Source organism: Phyllobates terribilis, unplaced genomic scaffold (genome assembly GCF_046119375.1).
Source record: "Phyllobates terribilis strain yellow unplaced genomic scaffold, ASM4611937v1 Scaffold_5__5_contigs__length_657084704, whole genome shotgun sequence".
Classification (NCBI taxonomy): Eukaryota; Metazoa; Chordata; class Amphibia; order Anura; family Dendrobatidae; genus Phyllobates; species Phyllobates terribilis.
Genome location: NW_027362765.1, coordinates 172,036,220 through 172,059,426, shown reverse-complemented (window position 1 = coordinate 172,059,426; position 23,207 = coordinate 172,036,220). Strand labels below are relative to the sequence as shown.

Sequence of the window (23,207 nt, the reverse complement as noted above, 5' to 3'; positions counted from 1 at the left end):
TTTACTTGAGTTCGTTTCGGGTATTCGGGCATCCACAGAGTATCACGGGTGCCCAAGTGACATGCATGTTTCGCAACTGTTATACAGCCAAAGAAAACACGCTGGAATTGCCTGCCATACACAAGCAATCCGCGCATTTTTTTTGGGGGGTGTCTAACAACCGTGAAACATGCGGGGCGGCGACTCGAGCATGTCACTTGGGCATGCACGGAGGATCGCGGATGCTCGAGTACCCGATACAAACTCAAAAAATGAGCACTTGCGCTCAAGACTAATGACAACATATTCAATATGATGACCTAATGTTATCAAATACTGTGTCGTACCTCTGGGTTCAAAATGTTCACTATACCCCTTGATCAAATTCTTGAGGGGTGTAGTTTCCAAAATGGGGTCACTTGTGGGGGTTTTCCACTGTTTAGGAACATCAGGGGCTCTGCAAACGTGACATGGCGTCCGCACTCGATTCCAGCCAATTTTGCGGTCAAAAAGTCACACAGTGCTCCTTCCCTTCTGAACCCTGCCGTGCGCTCAAACAGTGTTTTTTCCCCACATATGGATTATCGTCGTACTCAGGAGAAATTGCACAACAATTTTTGGGGTCAATTTTCTCCTCTTACCCTTGTGAAAATAAAAAATTTCGGCTAAAAGAATTTTTGTGGAAAAAATGTGTTTTTTTTTTATTTTCACGGCTCTACGTTATAAACTTTTGTGAAACACTTGGGAGTTCAAAGTGCTCACCACACAGATAAGTTCCTTAAGGTGTCTAGTTTCCAAAATGGGGTCACTTGTGGGGGGTTTTCACTGTTTAGGCACATCAGGGGCTCCCCAAACTCGACATGGCGTTCGCTAATTATTCAAGCAAATTTTACATTCAAAAAATCAAATGGCGCTCCTTCCTTTCCAAGCCCTGCTGTGCGCCCAAACAATGGTTTTCCCCCACCTCTGGGGTATCGGCCTGCTCAGGAGAAATTGCACAACAAATTTTGGGGTCCAGTTTTTCCTGTTACCGTTGCGAAAATAAAAAAAAATTGGGTCTAAAGTAACATTTTTGTGAAAAAAGTTAAATGTTCATAGTTTTCTTCCACATTCCAAAAATTCCTGTGAAGCACCTGAAGGGTTAATAAATTTCTTGAATGTGAATATATATATATATACACAGTACAGACCAAAAGTTTGGACACACCTTCTCATTTAAAGATTTTTCTGTATTTTCATGACTGAAAATTGTACATTCACACTGAAGGCATCAAAACTATGAATTAATACATGTGGAATTATATACTAAACAAAAAAGTGTGAAACAACTGAAAATATGTCTTATATTCTAGGTTCTTCAAAGTAGCCACCTTTTGCTTTCATGACTGCTTTGCACACTCTTGGCATTCTCTTGATGAGCATCAAGAGGTAGTCACCGAAAATGGTCTTCCAACAATCTTGAAGGAGTTCCCAGAGATGCTTAGCACTTGTTAGCCCTTTTGCCTTCACTCTGGGGTCCAGCTCACCCCAAACCATCTCGATTGGGTTCAGGTCTGGTGACTGTGGAGGCCAGGTCATCTGGCGTAGCACCCCATCACTCTCCTTCTTGGTCAAATAGCCCTTACACAGCCTGGAGGTGTGTTTGGGGTCGTTGTCCTGTTGAAAAATAAATGATGGTCCAACTAAACGCAAACCGGATGGAATAGCATGCCGCTGCAAGATGCTGTGGTAGCCATGCTGGTTCAGTATGCCTTCAATTTTGAATAAATCTCCAATAAATCTTTGAAAGTGTCCCCAAGTGCAGTTGCAAAAACCATCAAGCGCTACAAAGAAACTGGCTCACATGAGGACTGCCCCAGGAAAGGAAGACCAAGAGTCACCTCTGCTTCTGAGGATAAGTTTATCCGAGTCACCAGCAGCAGACACATCTCTACAACAACTGTTAAGAGGAGACTTTGTGCAGCAGGCCTTCATGGTAAAATAGCTGCTAGGAAACCACTGCTAAGGACAGGCAACAAGCAGAAGAGACTTGTTTGGGCTACAGAACACAAGGAATGGACATTAGACCAGTGGAAATCTGTGCTTTGGTCTGATGAGTCCAAATTTGAGATCTTTGGTTCCAACCACCGTGTCTTTGTGCGACGCAGAAAAGGTGAACGGATGGACTCTACATGCCTGGTTCCCACTGTGAAGCATGGCGGAGGAGGTGTGATGGTGTGGGGGTGCTTTGCTGGTGACACTGTTGGGGATTTATTCAAAATTGAAGGCATACTGAACCAGCATGGCTACAACAGCATCTTGCAGCGGCATGCTATTCCATCTGGTTTGCGTTTAGTTGGACCATCATTTATTTTTCAACAGGACAATAACCCCAAACACACCTCCAGGCTGTGTAAGGGCTATTTGACCAAGCTGGAGAGTGATGGGGTGCTACGCTAGATGACCTGGCCTCCACAGTCACCAGACCTGAACCTAATCGAGATGGTTTGGGGTGAGCTGGACCGCAGAGTGAAGGCAAAAGGGCCAACATGTGCTAAGCATCTCTGGGAACTCCTTCAAGATTGTTGGAACACCATTTCCGGTGACTACTTCTTGAAGCTCATCAAGAGAATGCCAAGAGTGTGCAAAGCAGTCATCAAAGCAAAAGGTGGCTACTTTGTAGAACCTAGAATATAAGACATATTTTCAGTTGTTTCACACTTTTTTGTTAAGTATATAATTCCATGTGTTAATTCATAGTTTTGATGCTTTCAGCGTGAATGTACAATTTTCAAAGTCATGAAAATATAGAAAAATCTTTAAATGAGAAGGTGTGTCCAAACTTTTGGTCTGTACTGTGTGTGTATGTATGTGTATATATATATATATATATACACACACACACACACACACACACACACACACACACACACACACACACACACACACACACACACACACCAAAATATCAGCACACGTTTGTTGAAATTATATATAATTTTCTTTTTTCTTTTATTTTTGTGGTTCTTGGCTAAAAATTCTGTGTATAAAAGACATTGATTTGAAAGGTAACTCTCTGGCTACCTTCTGTCTCCTCTAGAAGGAGCTTACTGTATATGAAGTTATGAAAGGGAACTAGTCACTTGATTCATGCTGCCCAAACCATTGGCAGCAAGAATCGGAGACTGGCTACATAACTGCAGCCAACACTGAAAAGTTCTAGAGTTTCTGGAGACCATAGGCAGAAATGGGACTGGTCTGGCACAGACCCTTGCCAACTTTCCCCCATACCGCAGCAGGTGACTGACCAGTCTCCCCTATGTGTACATAGGAAGAGGTATGTGCTGGGAGAACAGTGTTGTGTGAAGCACTGAGGGTTTCGGAGAAAAGCATACCTGGTAGCAATCATGCAGCCAGGCTCTGATACATGCTGTTCTTGTGTTGGGCTGCATTAATCAAGTTACAGGTTCCCTTTAATGTGTTCATTGTATCGCCTGTATGCAGTAGGCTCCTATGCTCCCTCTAGTAGTGGCTGGCTCCCTGCTTGTAAACTGATCACACTGATTCTTCCACGGAGGATCATCTAGCATGTGACTGGCACTACTGTGACTAAATTGTTCCATTTCCAGTGCCTGATCTGAACTTCCTTGTTCGCTCTCTTTAAGTGAGTTTGTCATGTCATTATGTACAAGTATCTTACTTTTGTGAGCACGGTGTAAATGACCTGTAATTTGTAGTGGGCAGTTTAACACTTTAGGTACATATTAGAGTGGTTATCCATTGTCTCCAGAGAATAATATTCATGTTTTTTAAATAACCAAGTTGTTGTCCTCTTTTTATTCCAGGCATTACCCCAAGCAGTCCTTCACTATGGTGGCTGACACTCCAGAAAACCTCCGCTTGAAGCAGCAGAGTGAGCTGCAGAGCCAGGTATAAAGTCTCCCATATATCATGTTTGTACATGTCTATTGTGTGATGACTCTGCACTTGCCTGAATGCCTGCTGGGTCACATCATAGAATATGCCAATACATTTGACCACTTTTAATTTCAATTACATGTGATTAAAGGGAGTATGTCACCCCAAATTGACACTTAAAACTAACTACCATTTAGCCTTGTAGGAGATAGAGCAACAATGTTTTTAAATCTGTTGCGCCCCCTCTCCCCTCAAAAAAGACAACTTTATTGTAATATCCAAATGAAGGTGCTCAGTGCACCCTTAGTGTGGCTAAATGTTTTCATGCACCATTCCTCCCACTTTTTTAGACTACTGCCTCTCCTCCTATGTTGACAGCTCAGGCTTGCCTAAAGCCAGTGCTGTCTAAAGATTAACCTCCCTTGTGTGGTCACTGTCCTTGTGCAAGAGAGAGCACACAAATCACTCTGTCCTCGCTTCTGACGTTGCTTGTCTCCTCTGCTATTACTTCACAGGATAGGGCACACAAATCCCTCTGTCCTCACTGTCCTTGCAGCTGACATTGCTACATGGCTGTACCTAAGCAATGTCATCAGCGAGGAGAGAATGATTTCTGTGCTCTCTCCTGTCCTGTATGATACCAGGTAAGACAAGCAATGTCAGAAGTGAAGAGAGAGTGACTTGAGTGCTCCCTCCTGCAAAGGAACAGTGATCACATAATGGTAGTTTATTCCTTCTGTGCTGCCAATCAACATAGGAGTGGCAGTAATCTAAATACATTAAGTGGGTGCACTAAGGCATTAAGCCACACCAAGGGTGTCCTGAGCACCATTGTTTGCATATTACTAGAAAGTTGTTTTTGGGGGCAAAGGAGGAACAAATTTAAAAACAAACTATTTTTATTGTTGCTCCATCTCCTACAAGGCAATGTGGTTAGTTTGAAGTGTAAATTTGGGGTGACAGACTCCCTTTAATCACATGTAACTGAAATTAAAAGTGCAGACAATCAGTAATGCTTGTTCACTTTGGACAAATCCCCTGTATGTCAAGGCCCCGTCACACTTAGCGACGCTGCAACGATCCCGACAACGATATGACCTGTCAGGGATCGTTGCTGCGTCGCTATGTGGTCGCTGGTGAGCTGTCAAACAGGCAGGCTCACCAACGATCAGGGGAGCAGCGACATCGTGGAAAGAATCTTTCCACGATGTCCTGCTCCTGGTTACGAGCCTGCTGAAGCAGGAGCAGGCTGGTAACTATGGTAAACATCGGGTTACTAGGTGCACACGCGCTCCTAGTAACCCGTTGTTTATCATGGTTACCACTCTGCTACAGTGAGCGGGAGGTTACCGCTCACTTTAGCAGGCTCGTAACCATGATAAACAACGGGTTACTAGGAGCGCGTGTGCCCCTAGTAACCCGATGTTTACCATAGTTACCAGCCTGATCGCTGCTCCCTCTGGTCACACACAGCGATGTGTGCTGACCAGCGGGAGAGCAACGACCAAAAAATGGTCCAGGACACTTTGCAGCGATCAGCGACCTCACAGCAGGGGCCTGATCGCTGCTTAGTGTCACACATAGCGACATCGCTGGTGAGGTCGCTGTTGCATCACCAAAACCTTGACTCAGTAGCGATCTCGCTATGTGAGACGGGGGCTTTAGAAGAGTCCCTTGACAATGAGCTTACCGCAGAGGGGCCTCTTACCTCCACTCCCTTTCAGAAGAGTATTTTTAATCAGATAAAGTGGCAAAATTGGTATCTGATCACCTCACCCAGTAGTAGTTTATTTCTCCTTGTGTTATTTTTTTTTTTTAAGACACCCAAGTGTATTATATGGCCCAATATCTGCTATGTAAAAGTGTAGTCCCCAAGTGTAGTCCCCAAGTTTAAACTTGACAGGGGTGTGCTTTTCTTAAAGGAGTTGTCTCAAGTTAATATTTGGGTAAAACTGGAAAGTACTTGCAAAAACAAGCAACTTTGTGATTTACCTGTTATTAAAATTCTTCTCCAGTCTGCGTCCCAGACGCTGCGGAATAGCCGCGCGGCTTCCGCCCTCATGCAGTTGAGCGGTGCCATTTATTTATTTTTTTCCACATACAGACTTTCCTTATAGATGTTTAATCTATGGGGAAAGTCCACATGCAGACCCGCAAGAGAAATTGACATGCTGCGGGTCTGAAAGACGCACCGCATGTCTGTTTCCGCGGGTGATCCTCTGGTGTACAGACACTCATAGTGGACATGAGATTTCTAGAGATCCCATCCACTATGCTGTAACATCTGGCCGCTGCGGGTTTCACGTTGCATAAACACGCAGCGTCAAACCTGCAGCGGCTCCTGACCGTGTGCACATAACCTAGGTAACGGGCACCTGCAGTCCAAGCTTGGTTACCTAAGCAACGAGCACGCGGCATGAGTTGGTTTTATGCTTTACAGCCGGCCATTGCCACTCTTAAGCTGGCCAGATCGCTCCCATTAAAGCAGGAACCTGGGGACTGGAAGCGGTGCACTCCTGCAGGTACAACTTTAGAAAACCTCTTTAAAACTGTAACTAAAATAGCAATATTTAAAGGAACGGATGGGTGAAAAACATAGATAAAATGATATAAATGTTTTATCACCGTATGGCACTGACCCACAGAATAAGGTTAATTTGTCATTTTTCCCGTATAGTGAATGCCATAAAAACAAAATTCGAGCAACAACGGCAGAAGTTTTTTTTTTTTTCCTCCATTCTATTCTACAAATATTTCTATTTTTTATTTTTTTTTTATGGTGAATTAAATAGTGGCTTTTAGCTTTTAAAACTACAACTCGTCCTTGATATAACAAGGCCTCATATAGTAACATCACTAGAATGAAAAAATGATGGGTCCTAAAGATGGTTATGAAAAAACGAAAGCAAAAAAATGGCAATGTCAGGAAGGGGTCACCCTCCTGCGATCCATCACCTTGGTCCACGTCACCCGCCTGAAAGCCAAAAAATGGCCACGTCAGGAAGGGGTCACCCTCCTGCGATCCATCACCTTGGTCCACGTCACCCGCCTGAAAGCCAAAAAATGGCCACGTCAGGAAGGGGTCACCCTCCTGCGATCCATCACCTTGGTCCACGTCAGCCGCCTGAAAGCAAAAAAAATGGCCACGTCAGGAAGGGGTCACCCTCCTGCGATCCATCACCTTGGTCCACGTCACCCGCCTGCTTGGCACTGAGCAAACAGTGAAATGACTAATGCTGCTTGCTATAGAAGTCTGCAAGAAGCTCTGCATCCTCCGTATTCCTTTCCATACAGCGCAGTCATAGCAACACATTACAAGACGTTACGGGTCATCCTTCATGTCACTACAAGGAGCCAAAGTGTCTCCCTAAAAAGTGTGAAATTGTAGTATTCAAAAGACTTTGGAAATGAAGGCTGAAAGCATCCAGCCTTACAGGGGTTAAATGCTTTTCCTGTTGTCATGGTTGCAGTGTCCAAGGAAACAGAGCAGCATTTCATCCACCCCATGTTACTATATAAATGGAAATAATTTGACTTTTCCTATAATCTTATACGTCCTCTGTCTGAGTGATCTATTGTTCTGTTTTTATAGTGGGGGAGGGGTGAGGCCATATTACCTTTTCCACAAGTTTTCCAATTACATAGATGGCCAAATGGACAGAATCCATGCGTCATAAGAGTACAGTCACCTATTGATTATCTAAGCAAATTCAGTGAAAAACGAAGGGTAAATATTGGTGGGGGTTGGTTCTTCTCTTAAAGTGACATATCATGTTTGGGCTCATCATACCCCTGAGCTTCCTGTCAGTCTGCATAAGAGAGTCCACTAGGAGCCTCCATCGTCTGTGTCATCCATGGGTCTCCATCGGTGTTGATCATGTGATGGATCCGGCTTGTTGGTTTGTCTTTAGATGTGAACAAAGCAGGAGACCTCCAACAGATCCATCCTGGTGGCATAAAAAACTGCTATGAAAACTTTTTTTATTTTTTTATATTAAAAATCTGGTGTATTCTTATTTTTAGATTCGTTATAAGGAAGACTTTGAAAAGAATAAAGGCAAAGGATTCAGTGTGGTGGCTGATACTCCTGAGCTGCAGAGAATTAAGAAGACTCAGGACCAGATCAGTAATGTGAGTATACCCAGTAGTTCTCACTGGTTTGTGTTAACCCCATGATGGGGAACTTAAGGCCCCCATATATATTAGATAGCTGTAGGTCTAATGATCTGCTGACCTACAATCATCTCCCCTGACTCACGAATAGACAGGAACGCTCAGCATGGCCAATCGCTCCTGTGTTCTCAGAGAGCCTCTGCCGTACTACACTGGTGGGGATTGCACTCCAGTGGGAACAAAAGGGTCATGTAGAAATTCCAACATGCCGATCCTTCTCTTCTCCCAACGTCCTCTGTGGGCGGAGAGTCGACAGCTTGCCATGCACATTAGATTATCGGAGGGTCCGGGAGCCTTAACTGTACACAAGACCCTAACCATTATCCTAATTCAGCACTTTCCAATGCAAGTCACCCATGCTGATAGTGAGCGCCCGCACATTTTCATTGTACCCTGCCATATCAAGTGCTGTTGTCCTAATAGGTACCTCAGTGTACACAAAATTACCATTGTTCCAGACTTGACGACAAAAGCATTGCTGGCAAATATCTTTTTGTCCTCCTAAAACAGTTTTTTTCTCGTAGATTAAATATCATGAGGTGTTTGACAAAAGCCGGATGGGAAATCCCTCCATTGATGCAGGAGATATGGATCGCAGAGGTTCAGATGATGTTGCCAATTACCGCCGACCCTCCTCAGAGAGTATGCAGCCGCATCAGCCCCCGGCCAGTAGCTCAGGTAATCGAGTTAAAAGCAGATAGGCACATTCATTCGTTATGTGGGTAAAGGTCTATACACTTCAGATATCTTACAGTAGTCATCGCTTTAATTTCTATTTCATAAATCATTAGTACACAAGAAAATAAGCAACTTTGTTCTTTGTTATATGTCGAACTCTGTATAACCCCGCCCACACCACTGATTGACATCTGTGTGCACACTGTGCATAGGCAGAAAGTTGCCAAGCAGTGGTGGGGGCATTGTTGGAATATATGTAACCAGGATTACTAGTCCTCTAATGATCGCTTAATGGTAAAAACTGATTTTATCAAAACCACAGCAAGCAGCCCAGTAAGTGACACATCTCTGGAAGGCGGCATGTAGGTGTGAATTTAACCGTTTATAATGCAAATAGTGAAATGAGCAGGTCTCCCATTCCTTCTTCATAATGATTTCTATAGCTGTAATTGCTGTTGTGGATACCGCTGTGGCATTTCCTCTGCCCCACTTCCGCGGTGGAGATGCTACGTGGTAACATAGCCTAAAGGGAACCTGACAGAAAATTCATGCTTCCTGAACCACGGGCAGCATGAATCAGTGACTGTGTTATTGCAGTCATGTATGTGTTATTCTGAAACTCTGCAGTGTTTGATAAGACATGCTTTGACGTGTCGGCTGAGGACTAAGTATCTCGGATGACTATTCTGAGGCAGGTCCCTCGGCAGCTCCTACCTGTCTCATTCTCCTAGACCAGGGTTCCCCAACTCCAGTCCTCAAGGCCCACCAACAGGTCATGTTTTCAGGATTTCCTTAGTATTGCACAGGTGATGGAATTATTGCCTGTGCAGGTGATGGAATTATTGCCTGTGCAATACTAAGGAAATCCTGAAAACATGACCTGTTGGTGGGCCTTGAGGACTGGAGTTGGGGAACCCTGTCCTAGACTGACAAGTTCTCTCTTTACGCACACAAATGAGAAGCCTGTCGGTAATGTGGAGTGGGGCAGGGAGGAGCTGTCAGGCACCTGCCTCAGACTAGTCATCCAAGATGCTTAGTCTTCAGCCAGCTCTTCAAAGTACAGGTGCATCTCACTAAATTAGATATCAAAAAATTAATTTATTTCAGTTCTTCAATACAAAAAGTGAAACTCCTATAATATATAGTCATTACAGACAGTGATCTATTTCAAGTGTTTATTTCTGTTAATGTTGATGATTATGACTTACAGCCAATGAAAACACAAAAGTCATTATCTCAGTAAATTAAAATAGTTAACAAAAAACACCTGCAAAGGCTTCCTGAGCGTTTAAAAAGGTCCCTTAGTCTGTTTCAGTAGGCTCCACAATCATGGAGAAGACTGCTGACTAGACAGATGTCCAGAAGTCAGTTATTGACACTAAGTAAATGCAAAGTAAATTTTGCATTTCATTTGGAAATCAAGGTCCCAGAGTGTGGAGGAAGAGTGGAGAGGCCACAATCCAAGCTGCTTGAGGTCTAGTGTGAAGTTTCCACAATCAGTGATGGTTTGGGGAGCCATGTCATCTGGTGTAGGTCCACTGTGTTTTATCAAGACCAAAGTCAGCGCAGCCGTCTACCAGGAAATTTTAGAGCACTTCATGCTTCCCTCTGCCGACAAGCTTTTTGGAGATGGAAATTTCATTCTCCAGCAGGACTTGGCAACTGTCTACACTGCCAAAAGTACCAATACCTGGTTTAAAAACAACAGTATCACTGTGCTTGATTGGCCAGCAAACTCGCCTGACCTTAACCTCATAGAGAATCTATGGGGTATTGTCAAGAGGAGGATGAGAGACACCAGACCCAACAATGCAGACGAGCAGAAGGCTGCTATCAAAGCAACCTGGGCTTTCATAACACCTCAGCAGTGCCACAGGCTGATCACCTCCATGCCACGCCGCATTGATGCAGTAATTGATGGAAAAGGAGCCCCGACCAAGTATTGAGTGCATTTACTGAACATACATTTCAGTAGGCCAACATTTCGGATTTTAAAAACATTTTTCAAGCTGTTGTTATAAAGTATTCTAATTTACTGAGATAATGACTTTTGTGTTTTCATTGGCTGTAAGCCATTATCATCAACATTACCAGAAATAAACACTTGACATAGAGCACTCTGTTTGTAATGACTATATAATATAAGTTTCACTTTTTGTATTGAAGAACTGAAATAAATTAACTTTTTGATATTCTAATTTAGTGAGATGCACCTGTATGTCTTCTCTAAAACACTGCAGCATTTCAGTGTAATACATACTCTGCTGCAATCACACAGTCGCTGTCTGATTCTTGCTTCCTGTGGTTGTCAGGTTCACTTTAAGGTCCTGTGCACACTTGTTTTTGTTGCATTTTTTTCCTGCGCAGTTTTGTCACAAAACCTGAAGGATTTCCTAGTCCCAGCAAAGTGAATGAGGTTCCTGAAGTCTCATGCACATGTTCCTTTTTTTCCTTATTTAAATCTGCAGCATGTCAATTCTATCAGCGTTTTTGTTGCAGATTTCTCCCATACTAATGAGTGGGGAAAAATATGCACCAAAAATGCATGTGAATAAACAAGCTTATTTTAAGCAGCGTTTTTCCTGACAAGAGATCCAGATATGTGACAGAAATTTCTGCTGCAAATACGTAATGTGTGCACATACCCTAATACTTATATTAGTACGATTTATGTTAAATTTATTGCAAAATAAAAAGAAATGAAATATACTGCATACAGTTTACATGATTCAGCTACATACAGTAGATGTTAGGCACTGTAATCTGAAGAATAATAGCTATACTATATATTTGTATCTGTATATATACACATGTTTCCACACACGTTATATTGGAGTTGAGCACAAATGCTTTGCGCCGCCCTGGTCCGACGTTTCAGTCTTTCATGGTAGCCGGCCCAATATAGTCTTCACATCTGCGGCTGCCATTCTGGGCGCCGTGCATCACAAGGCCTAGTAAACTTCAGAGTTGCCTAGGAAAGTGTAGACTATATTGGTCTGGCTGCCCAGTGGACCGACCGGACTCAAAGCCAAATAGGTGAGATCAAAAAAAAATATTTATAAAAATAAATATGCTATATATTATACTGTATAGAGTAAAATGCAGAGTTTTTGCATATTATTAGTATCAGTCAGATTGCACTAATAGCTGTACTATGTATACTACTTTATTCTACAACTTATGACTCTAAAGCGGCTGCAAACTACGACTCTCACCATGCTTGGCCAACCTACAGCTGTACAGACATGTCAGTAGTTGTAGTTTTGCAAAAGGTGAAGAGCCACAAGTTGGATTATAATAGCGTGTACACTCCTTTCTCGTATGGGGGTATAGTAAAAATTTGTAGTAAACTATATATATATACTATATATATGCTAGTTAATATAGTTTTGGTCACGGAGGGTCAGCATTGGTTATGAGTTTTGATATGATGAAAGCTTTTCCATTAGGAAATTGATCCAAGTTGTATCTGCATGTAAGCATGGCTGAATATCGCAGTCATTGAATTCCAGATCGGAACAGAGGGAAAACTTTTACTGGACGCAGCCTGTGAGTCTGCAGCTTCCCTAGGAGAATTAGAGAAGAGTGTGTGCTTTTATTGTTATTTAGTATATATTTATTTTTAAGAAACTTTGCTGCTCTTCGGCATAGTCTCTGCCAAGTATTGCAGCACAGTCCTATTCAAGTGCAGACTTTTTTTTTTTCAAATCCTGAAAACCCCTTTAAATAGGTCAGCTGATAATCATGGGTAATGGATTTGACATCAGAAACTGCTTGGTTATTAACACGGTGACTGGCCATACAATTTTCCTTTCTAGCAATTGCTGAGGGAGAACTGTAGTATTACTTAGATGGCTGGGTCCAGCATAGTGAGAGCCACTCGGTGCCTAAAAGAGAGTGGTGCTAAGCAGGGGACCCACCTCTGACATTCATTATCACTTATAGGTACAGTTGAATAAAAAAGATTTACAGGACCCTGGTCCAGCGTCCACGTCAGTATGCTATTGTAAGCCTGACCAGGGAAGTGAGAAGGTGCTTGGAATTGTAGTTCCACAGCAATCGCAAACTTACAAGCAACCATTTCTCAAATCAGTTTTCTGAGTTTCGTGCAGGTAAACTTTGGTGCCTGTAAGGCTATGTTCACATGTTGCTTTTTTTGCTGCTTTGCAGACAAAACCTAATGTTTTGGCAGTAAAATAGCTGCAGACAAAACACAGGTTTTGCTGCCTTTTTGCTGCTTTTCTTGTGTTTTTGCTGCATTTTTTAGGATCCCAAACTTCAACTTTGCTTCCACCTTGCAAGCATGAACAATACAAGGTGTTAGGCCACCAATGCAAGACGTATGTGAAACCATAAAACATTTTTGGAATAAAGGGCAATTTGTTCATATTATTTAGTGGAAAAAGTTTTTTGTCTGAAAAAAGTTACTGTATGAACAAAAAAGCTGTCTTCATGTATGACGTGCAGCCATAAACTAAAGTTATGAGTTCATGAAAAAATACACAATTGCCAATATAAAAACAGCAGGGAAAGTTGAATTGGTTGGGCATTGTTTACCTAACATATTGGTAGGACATGGAGTTGGTAGGCATTGTTTAATTTCATACATATCACTAATATAATTAAAGAGGTTGTCCGGTTCAAATCGATAAGTCTGCAGTCACTCTGCGTGACTGCAGACTTCTGAATCCCCCCAGAACAGGCACTGTGCGCTGTGGGCATTCGCTGGTTTCTGAGCCTGGACCGGAGGGTATGTATGCGCTACACACTCCCAGCCAGAACCTGTCCAGTGGGGGCGGCCTCACTCCATACACTTGTATGGAGTGAGACCGCGCCCTCTAGTCAGCCACGCCCACTGGACAGCTGCGTCTCTAGTTGGGGCGCGGCCTCGCTCAATACAAGTGTATGGAGAGACGCCGCGCCCACTAGACGGGTTTTGGCCAGGAATATGTATAACTCATTCATACCCTCCCGTCCCACCTCAGAAACCGGCACAGTGCGTGCACTGGGGAGGATTCATAAGTCTGCAGTTATAGAGTGACTGCAGACTTATCGCTTTGGACCAAATAACCCCTTTAAACTGTACAAATACTAACATCCATGCTCATGTGAGGACACCAAAACATTATGGTTTAAACTTGGGAAAATCACAAAAATAAATTAATTTCACATTCTGCTGTACCTGCTTTTTTTTCTCACCGAAAACACTGCAAAAACTGATGCCTGGGTTCTTGATGCTTTTTTTGCACTTACTCATTGCTTTCTATGGGTTAAAAAAAGCTGCAAACACGCTGAAAGAATTGACCTGCTGCAGATATAAAAAATGCAGCAGTTTTGCAATTCAGTCAGGAAAAAAAAAAACAAGCGCGTGCATGAGATTTCTGTAATCTCATAGCTTTTGCTGGTACTATAAAAAGTAGCTTTTAATTTGCATAAAAAATGCAGCCAAAAAAGCTGCAAAAACAGAATGTGTGAACATTGTCCCACATATTCATTTGTCTGATTTTACTATTTTATAGCTTATCAGCATCAAAGGCAACAACAGCCACAGCAGCAGCAGCCGCCCAAATACGGTTACCATGAGCCAGTAGCCCCGGTCGCTACCCAACACAGCGCCCCACCAGGAGGGGTAAGTCATCTCTGTCAGTAGTACTGGTGCTTGTATACTATTCTTGCCATTTCATGGGTGATCTGGTGAAAAATGGTAAGTAATTTAAAAGTAGTGACATCATGGGGGACGCACTTGTTTCAGTCTTAATTTTGGCTTCCTCAATTCTGTTAGGGTGAAAAACAAAATAACTCCTCTTCTCTATAGTTAAAACTTGGTTACTCAGTTTTGCTGTAATTTTTAAAGTTTTTTTTTCACAACCTGCACAGACCTTTTTTAAATGAAGTAGAATAAAAATAACAGATACTCACTCACTTTCCTGACTGGTGCCATTCCAGCAATGTAGACGCTGGGTCTGACTGCTTGCATTTGTTCAACATTCTTCCAAGGGAAGTAAAAGCAGTGCAGCTCTATAGCCGATAGCGGCCTCTATATGTTATCTTTTTTTTTTATCTTGGTGACTTTATTTAAATAGCTGTTGTCCAGGTAGTGGACAACCCCTTTAAGTTTTTATTAAAATTACCTATCTGAACAGGTTTGGTTCTACCAGTGAAGCTGATCTCTTACTATAGTGCAAGTAGCATATCTCACAGTCTCTGTAAAAGCTGCCAGGTTACATTTGTGGGTACATGTATAAGGGGTGAAGCCATTCCAGCAGCAGGGCCCCAGTCTGACAGCCAAGCCTTACACAGTATTATCAAAGTAATAAGCAATCATTAGTAATTACCACTAGAGGGAAATGTGTTCCTTTCTTTGTATAGGTGCTTCTTCAAGGAACTCCCTATTGTTAGCCCTGAGATCTTGGCAGTTTTATCATTTTTCATCCCAAAGTAATTTTTTTTTCTCTCTCGGACAATAAAGCTGTGTGAGAGTCGGACCAGTGATGTTCTTTAAATTAACACAATTTTTGAAAACATATATATATTTTCTTGATTAAATTAAAAAACACAGCTATTTTTGATTGTTCTTTTTATGACGTCCACCATGCGGTAAATATGAAAATGTTAACTTAATTCTGTGTCAGAATAATTACTGTAAAGACAAATTAATAGGGTTTAGTTTTTTTTTTCTTCTTTTTTACAGATTGGCAAATACAAAGTAGTTTTTTAGCCAGTACAGGACTGTGCCATTTACTCCCATTCCTGACTAGGCACATTTTAATTTTTTTTTCCCGTACATCATTTCTCATGCTTGGATATTCAAATAGTTTATGCATTTTTTTATTGATACATGGGGCTTAATTTTTATTTTTTATTTTTTTATTTTTATTTTTTGACAATACCTGGCAATATTTGTGTGGAAATACATTAAATATGTGCCTGTTTTTCACATCATCTGTTTATGACCACAAAGTTTACCTAAGGCTATGTGCCCACGTTGCATAAATGAAGCAGAAAATTTCTGCTTCATTTCTGCAAGTCCTCTCCCGGAAAAACGCATGCGGAATTCCGCATGCGTTTATCGCGCATTTTTCGCGCGTTTATCACGCGTTTTCCACATGCGGAATTGCGTTGCGTTTTTTATGCATTGGACAAAGGCAATTCTGCTTGCAGAAACGCAAAATTAATTGACATGCTGCGGATTTTTGAACGCAGCATAAACGCTGCGGAAAAATCCGCAGCATGTGCATAGAACTTGCGGAATCCCATTGGGGACCATGGGGTGCGGGTTACCAAGCGTTTTACAAGCGTTTCCGCTGCGGAAATTCCGCATCAAAAACGCTTGAAAAACGCTACGTGGGCACACAGCCTTAAAAGCATTTTAACATTTGTTCCACTTTCTGTAGCAATTATTTTTGTATATTGGAAGCAGAGATGGGGTTAGTAACAACATTACACATTGGCAGTGTATTTTTGTTTTTATTTGCCTTTTTTATTTTTATTTATTTTACATATTGTGACGACCCCCAGACAGTCGTAAATACGTTGTTGTGCTGCTCTGATGCTACAATTTCCCTCGGGATTAATAAAGTGTATTGTATTGTATCGTATTAAAGACCTTTTTTGCATGCAGCTGCTCTATCACGCAGTCACATTTTAGAACAGTTGTTCTCGACTCCAGTCCTCAAGGCCCACCAACAGATCATGTTTTCAGGATTTCCTTAGTATTGCTCAGGTGATGGAATTATTACCTGTGTAATACTAATGAAATGCTGAAAACATGATCTGGAGTTGAGAGCCACTGTTTTAGAACATCACTGCAGAGTAAAACACAGGCCACCCTGTTTAAAGTCTATAAGCAGTCTGGAAGTGGTTAAACATATTGTTTGTGTCCAGGGGCATACATAGAAATCATGGGGCCCCTTCCCAAAAAAAACAACTTAATATTTGGCCGGGTTACAGAAGAATATATCTCACAACTTTGCAGTCCTTACAAAGTAATTTTCCTCCTATTGAAGCCCTTAGATTGCCCTTTCATTGCCCCCATAAAGTATGATGCCAACAACAGTGTCCCTCCGAAACAGAGTATGATACCCCCACAGTACCCTCCACACAAACGGCATGATGACCCTACTTTACCCACCTCCCCCAGCAAAGTATGGTGACCTGAACACGGTATGATGCCCCAACTGTGATCGCCACACAGCCCTCCATACAGTTTAATGGGCCTCCATACAGTATAATGGCCTGCATACCCCTCCACTCAGTATAATGGCCCCAACCCAGTCATCCACACTGTATAATGGCCCCCACTCGCCCTCCAAACAGCATACTGGCCCCTACACAGCACTCGACACAACGTGATGGACCCCGCAAAACCCTTCACATTGTATAATTGCATGCAAACGGTATAATTGCCCCCACACAGCCCTCCAAATAATATATTTGCCCCCACACAGCCCTCCAAATACTATAATGGCTTTCACCTAGCCCTTCATATAGTATAATGGTCCTCACATAGCCCTCCATATATAGAATGGGCCCCACATAGCCCTCCATATAGTAGAATGGGCCCCACATAGCCCTCCATATAGTAGAATGGGCCCCACATAGCCCTCCATATAGTAGAATGGGCCCCACATAGCCCTCCATATAGTAGAATGGGCCCCACATAGCCCTCCATATAGTAGAATGGGCCCCACATAGCCCTCCATATAGTAGAATGGGCCCCACATAGCCCTCCATATAGTAGAATGGGCCCCACATAGCCCTCCATATAGTAGAATGGGCCCCACATAGCCCTCCATATAGTAGAATGGGCCCCACATAGCCCTCCATATAGTAGAATTGGCCCCGCACAGCCCTCCATATAGTAGAATGGGCCCCGCACAGCCCTCCATATAGTAGAATGGGCCCCGCACAGCCCTCCATGCAGTATTATGGGCCCCGCACAGCCCTCCATGCAGTATAATGGGCCCCACACAGTCCTTCATGCAGTATTATGGGCCCCACGCAGTCCTTCGTGCAGTATAATGGGCCCCACGCAGTCCTTCGTGCAGTATAATGGGCCCCACGCAGTCCTTCGTGCAGTATAATGGGCCCCACGCAGTCCTTCGTGCAGTATAATGGGCCCCACGCAGTCCTTCGTGCAGTATAATGGGCCCCACGCAGTCCTTCGTGCAGTATAATGGGCCCCACGCAGTCCTTCGTGCAGTATAATGGGCCCCACGCAGTCCTTCGTGCAGTATAATGGGCCCCACGCAGTCCTTCGTGCAGTATAATGGGCCCCACGCAGTCCTTCGTGCAGTATAATGGGCCCCACGCAGTCCTTCGTGCAGTATAATGGGCCCCACGCAGTCCTTCGTGCAGTATAATGGGCCCCACGCAGTCCTTCGTGCAGTATAATGGGCCCCACGCAGTCCTTCGTGCAGTATAATGGGCCCCACGCAGTCCTTCGTGCAGTATAATGGGCCCCACGCAGTCCTTCGTGCAGTATAATGGGCCCCACGCAGTCCGTCGTGCAGTATAATGGGCCCCACGCAGTCCTTCGTGCAGTATAATGGGCCCCACGCAGTCCTTCGTGCAGTATAATGGGCCCCACGCAGTCCTTCGTGCAGTATAATGGGCCCCACGCAGTCCTTCGTGCAGTATAATGGGCCCCACGCAGTCCTTGGTGCAGTATAATGGGCCCCACGCAGTCCTTGGTGCAGTATAATGGGCCCCACGCAGTCCTTGGTGCAGTATAATGGGCCCCACGCAGTCCTTCGTGCAGTATAATGGGCCCCACGCAGTCCTTCGTGCAGTATAATGGGCCCCACGCAGTCCTTGGTGCAGTATAATGGGCCCCACGCAGTCCTTGGTGCAGTATAATGGGCCCCACGCAGTCCTTGGTGCAGTATAATGGGCCCCACGCAGTCCTTGGTGCAGTATAATGGGCCCCACGCAGTCCTTGGTGCAGTATAATGGGCCCCACGCAGTCCTTGGTGCAGTATAATGGGCCCCACGCAGTCCTTGGTGCAGTATAATGGGCCCCACGCAGTCCTTGGTGCAGTATAATGGGCCCCACGCAGTCCTTGGTGCAGTATAATGGGCCCCACGCAGTCCTTGGTGCAGTATAATGGGCCCCACGCAGTCCTTGGTGCAGTATAATGGGCCCCACGCAGTCCTTGGTGCAGTATAATGGGCCCCACGCAGTCCTTGGTGCAGTATAATGGGCCCCACGCAGTCCTTGGTGCAGTATAATGGGCCCCACGCAGTCCTTCGTGCAGTATAATGGGCCCCACGCAGTCCTTCGTGCAGTATAATGGGCCCCACGCAGTCCTTCGTGCAGTATAATGGGCCCCACGCAGTCCTTAATGCAGTATAATGGGCCCCACGCAGTCCTTAATGCAGTATAATGGGCCCCACGCAGTCCTTAATGCAGTATAATGGGCCCCACGCAGTCCTTAATGCAGTATAATGGGCCCCACGCAGTCCTTCATGCAGTATAATGGCCCCCACATTAAAAATAAATAAATACCTCTGCCTGTTCCCCTGCTTCTCCGGTCTCTGCTGCGCGTCTTCTGCCCCTCTGCACTGCTCGGCACAGAGGATGCGCTGTAGTGACGTCCTCACGCTCTCTGTGCTGAAACATCACAGAGCTCAGAAGCAGAGGGGAATGATGGGAGAGGGAACGTCAGCTGATGGCTCCCTCTCCCACCATTATTGACTGTATCGGCATCCAGGATGCCGATGCAGTTGACAGTATGAAGGGTGGGGGGGCGGTGGGGGCCCCCCTTACTCATGGGCCCCATAGTGGCTGCGTGGTCTGCTACCATTGGCGGTACGCCACTCTGTGTCTGAGTTCATATTTTGAGAGCCATAACTTTTTTACTTTTCTCTCTATGTAGCTACAAAACGTTTAGTTTATTGTAAGATTTGACATTTTTATTAGCAGTTCTGCTATTATTTTTAAGGTTGTGTTTTTGTTTTGTTTTTAATCTTCGTTTTGCTTTGATACATAATTTTGATAATTTTATACTTCAAGCCATTCGAATTACATAGCATGTTTTTTTTTTTTCTTATAAAGGGGTTATCGACTACTAATAGATTCACTGTTGAGATAGCTCATCCATATCAGATCAGAGGTGGTATTACACCCAGGACATGACGCTGATCTTGCGAGTGCACTGACAGCACCCATGAGATCACCATGGTGAAAATGTATGCTACAAAGCTGGAATTGGCCCTGGACATCAGCATACCTCATCATTAAGGATTGGTAAAAGGTTTTTTTTTTTTTTTTTTTTTGCTGTGTCTTGTATTGAACATCAGCCACAGTATTGCAAGTCAGTGTAAATAGGGCCACAGTTCTATCTGCATAGTCTTGCAACCCCAGACACTGCAAGTAGACTCCAGTGGTACTAGGTTTCTCATTGCTTTTTTATGAGGAAATGCATACCCAACAGTTCACATAAATTGGAGTGAAGAGTAGGACCAACATTCCATGTGAGCAATCATTCCCATCATTGTGGATGTGGTAATGTATGTCCCTCTAATAACCCGCATCCTGTTGGTGAAATCACAAGAGGGCTGGTTATATTGGTTACATATGGTTTTGGGTATAAATGACTTGCAGACGTATTATGGGCCATCTAATGAGCGTCTTCTTTTTTCTCTTGTCTGGCAGAAGCGCTTCAGAGCTGTGTATGATTACTCCGCAGCAGATGAAGACGAGGTTTCCTTCCAGGACGGTGACACTATTATTAATGTGCAGCAGATTGATGACGGATGGATGTATGGCACTGTGGAGCGCACAGGAGAGACGGGCATGCTTCCTGCCAATTACGTTGAATCCATCTGATTTAGGAGAACTCGCCCCATCTCTCTTTCTCACACAATCATGAAGCATTCCAGTGCAGCCCTGTCCCAGCTTTTGGAAGGGTGGTCTTCACCTCTCCCTGTCTCAGCATTCTCTCTCTTAAACCCTCTTTGCTGCCCTCTGGCGCCTGAAGAGAAAATGACCTCTTCCTTCATCTTTTAGTCACTGGAGGGAGCACATTGAGGAGATGTCTCCCGCTTTACTTTCCCTTCTGTTATGTTCGATTGTCTGTGTGCTTTGCACTGGTATCATTTTTTTTTTTTTTATCTTAAAGGAAAGATGATTTTTTATTTCCTTTTTTCCCTAAAATTCCCAGTACAAATATTCCCAAATATCTGTGCCCCCATTGCGGTGGATTCTCTGTGCGCCACTGAATTTATAATGTAATGCCCAATAACTAACGTTTTTTTTTTTTTTTTTTTGTGACAAACGGTGACCATCCTAATTTTTTTCTATTATCTAAAATTCCTATATATAGTATGAAGATATTTGCAGGGCTGTCTCTGACCTGCTGACCACACTTGACATGTCATTGTATTTCTTTTTTTTTTTTGTCTGTGTTCTGGTATAACATCCTTGTGCAAGTTTCTTCCACATGTACAGCAAGCTCTAGCGATAGGTAACAGAAACCTGCACATCATTGATCTGTAGCTAAAAGAGCAACACTCTCTGGTCAAGAAAGGGTGCATGAGGGGCCCTAAAAGGTAGCTGTGTTTTCCTCAAGGTAGCCCCTGCTACAATCATTAACTTTGTTGGATATGTGCCATTTTATTTCATACTATAAAATCTATATAGAATTTAGCTGAATTGTGAACGGCTTGAGAGATTTAATTATAATATTTTACATTCCTCTTTCCTTTTCTCCCTTTCTTTAACATCTAATTATATTTTATAAATATATGTAAATTTCCCCTTTTTTTTTTTTGAACGTCGCCTTAGAATTTAGAGGCTTAGTTAATAACAATCAATGAACATTAAAGGGACAGGTTCTGGTGAAAACCAATAAAATATAGTTTTCATACTTTCTAATGACGAACATTTCATCTGTAGGCCTTCAGCTTGTGTCTTCTCCTCCATGACCACTCCCTTATATAAGTAACAGGGAAGCAGCTGTGGTGGAGGTTACAAAGGTTTTCTAGTGGTCGAGAACAGAGAGGTGATTTCTCGATCTCCCCAACGTCCCCTTCCCTTTACATCTCTGGTATATAGAGACAGTAATGCTGGTGCTGATCACCTTTATTGATGAATTACTGGGGTAACCAGGATTATCCCTTCCTATATCATATGACCTTTGTTTTATGAAGAGCTGTGGCAGTCTTCTGGTGCTGACATTTAACCAAATGCGTCTTGAGCCAAATTTCCATTTTCTTTATTTGCCTTATTTGCTTCGGCTTAATCCCTCATACACAGACAGGTTGTGTTCTGTCTGGGGCCCGTCTTCACTCAAGTCCTGGTTCTGCACATGCTCGCTTCCTCCTCCTTCGGATATACTTCCTGCAGTAAGGGGGAGGGAGGTTCCCACATGCAGAGACCAAGCACAAGTCATTTCAGTGTACCTAAGGTCACGTTTATTTAAAGCACAAAAAGTAAAGCAAATGTAACTGGAACCTAATGTGAAATCTGGGTGAGATGAGTAATTCCACAGAACTGTAACAATACTTCACACATTCCTTTACTAAGCAGTGTAACATCTTTACCATCCGGTGGGGTGCCGTTGGCCAAGTGAAGTTCTTGTAGAGGCATACCGCCTCATTATACATATATAAGCCTACTGGCAGAAGTTGAGCAGGGAGGTTCCCCTCTCCCACATCCCAAAAAAATAAGGACCAAGAAATTCTTTACTCTTACAGGGAATGGATTAATATCTATTCCATTCATTTCTAACTGGACCAAACTCATTCCTTCCCTTCTATTATTCAATGCACTTTCACTCAGACCCAGTGCGGAATAGGGGAACAGAGAAAAGACACCCCTCCAAGTCGCCCTCCTTCCCTCCGCAGCCTTACTGTCTTGTGTACATGTCAATCATCAGTTTTATTTGTTTTTTATTGTTTATCAAACCCCCATGCTGGGAAGCCTTTGTATGAAATTGCTTGGGCCTATAATCATTTAGTAAAATAAAAAAAAAATCAATCATGTCGCTACCAAGAAAAGCTTTCTCGGTTTACTTAAATTGAAAATAAAAATATCATTTTTACCTGTGACTGATGTGTTTTATTCCTGGAGCGATACACATGTTAAACAGGGTCAGTATAATACAGTATTTATCCATCTAATCTGGATGTGAATCCACTAGTTTACCTGTTCCAAAACATATTAAATTTCAGCTGACATATGTGTAAATTAAGCGTTCTAAGACTGCTATGGGTTCTTCCCTTTTTTCCTTGCACTGACATATACTTTCTATTGGTAAGCCTCACATTTTGGTCTCCTATCTTTTGACACGTCAGGTTATTTACTCTTTCAAAATGATTTTTAATTTTATCATTCAGCTTCTCTTGAAGGCAATCTATCGCCAAGTTATTTCTACCCCATCTGAGATGAGCATGATGCAGAGGTAGAGACCCTGATTCCAGCAATGTGTCACTTACTGGTCTGCTTGTTGTAATTTTTATCGCAGTTTTCTCTTCTG

General features: G+C 43.3%; 1 protein-coding gene across 1 annotated transcript in view; it reads left to right on the top strand.

Moving 5' to 3' along the window:
• Positions 1 to 22,772, top strand: part of LASP1 (LIM and SH3 protein 1) — a 55,991-nt gene extending 33,219 nt beyond the window's left edge. Inside the window, exons 3-7 of the mRNA XM_073683465.1 lie at positions 3,804 to 3,888; positions 7,900 to 8,007; positions 8,574 to 8,727; positions 14,247 to 14,356; positions 20,384 to 22,772. Of these exons, the coding sequence (XP_073539566.1) occupies positions 3,804 to 3,888; positions 7,900 to 8,007; positions 8,574 to 8,727; positions 14,247 to 14,356; positions 20,384 to 20,557 (631 nt within the window). The 3' untranslated portion in view covers positions 20,558 to 22,772. The remainder of the gene's footprint in view (positions 1 to 3,803; positions 3,889 to 7,899; positions 8,008 to 8,573; positions 8,728 to 14,246; positions 14,357 to 20,383) is intronic.
• Positions 22,773 to 23,207: the final 435 nt, after the last annotated feature.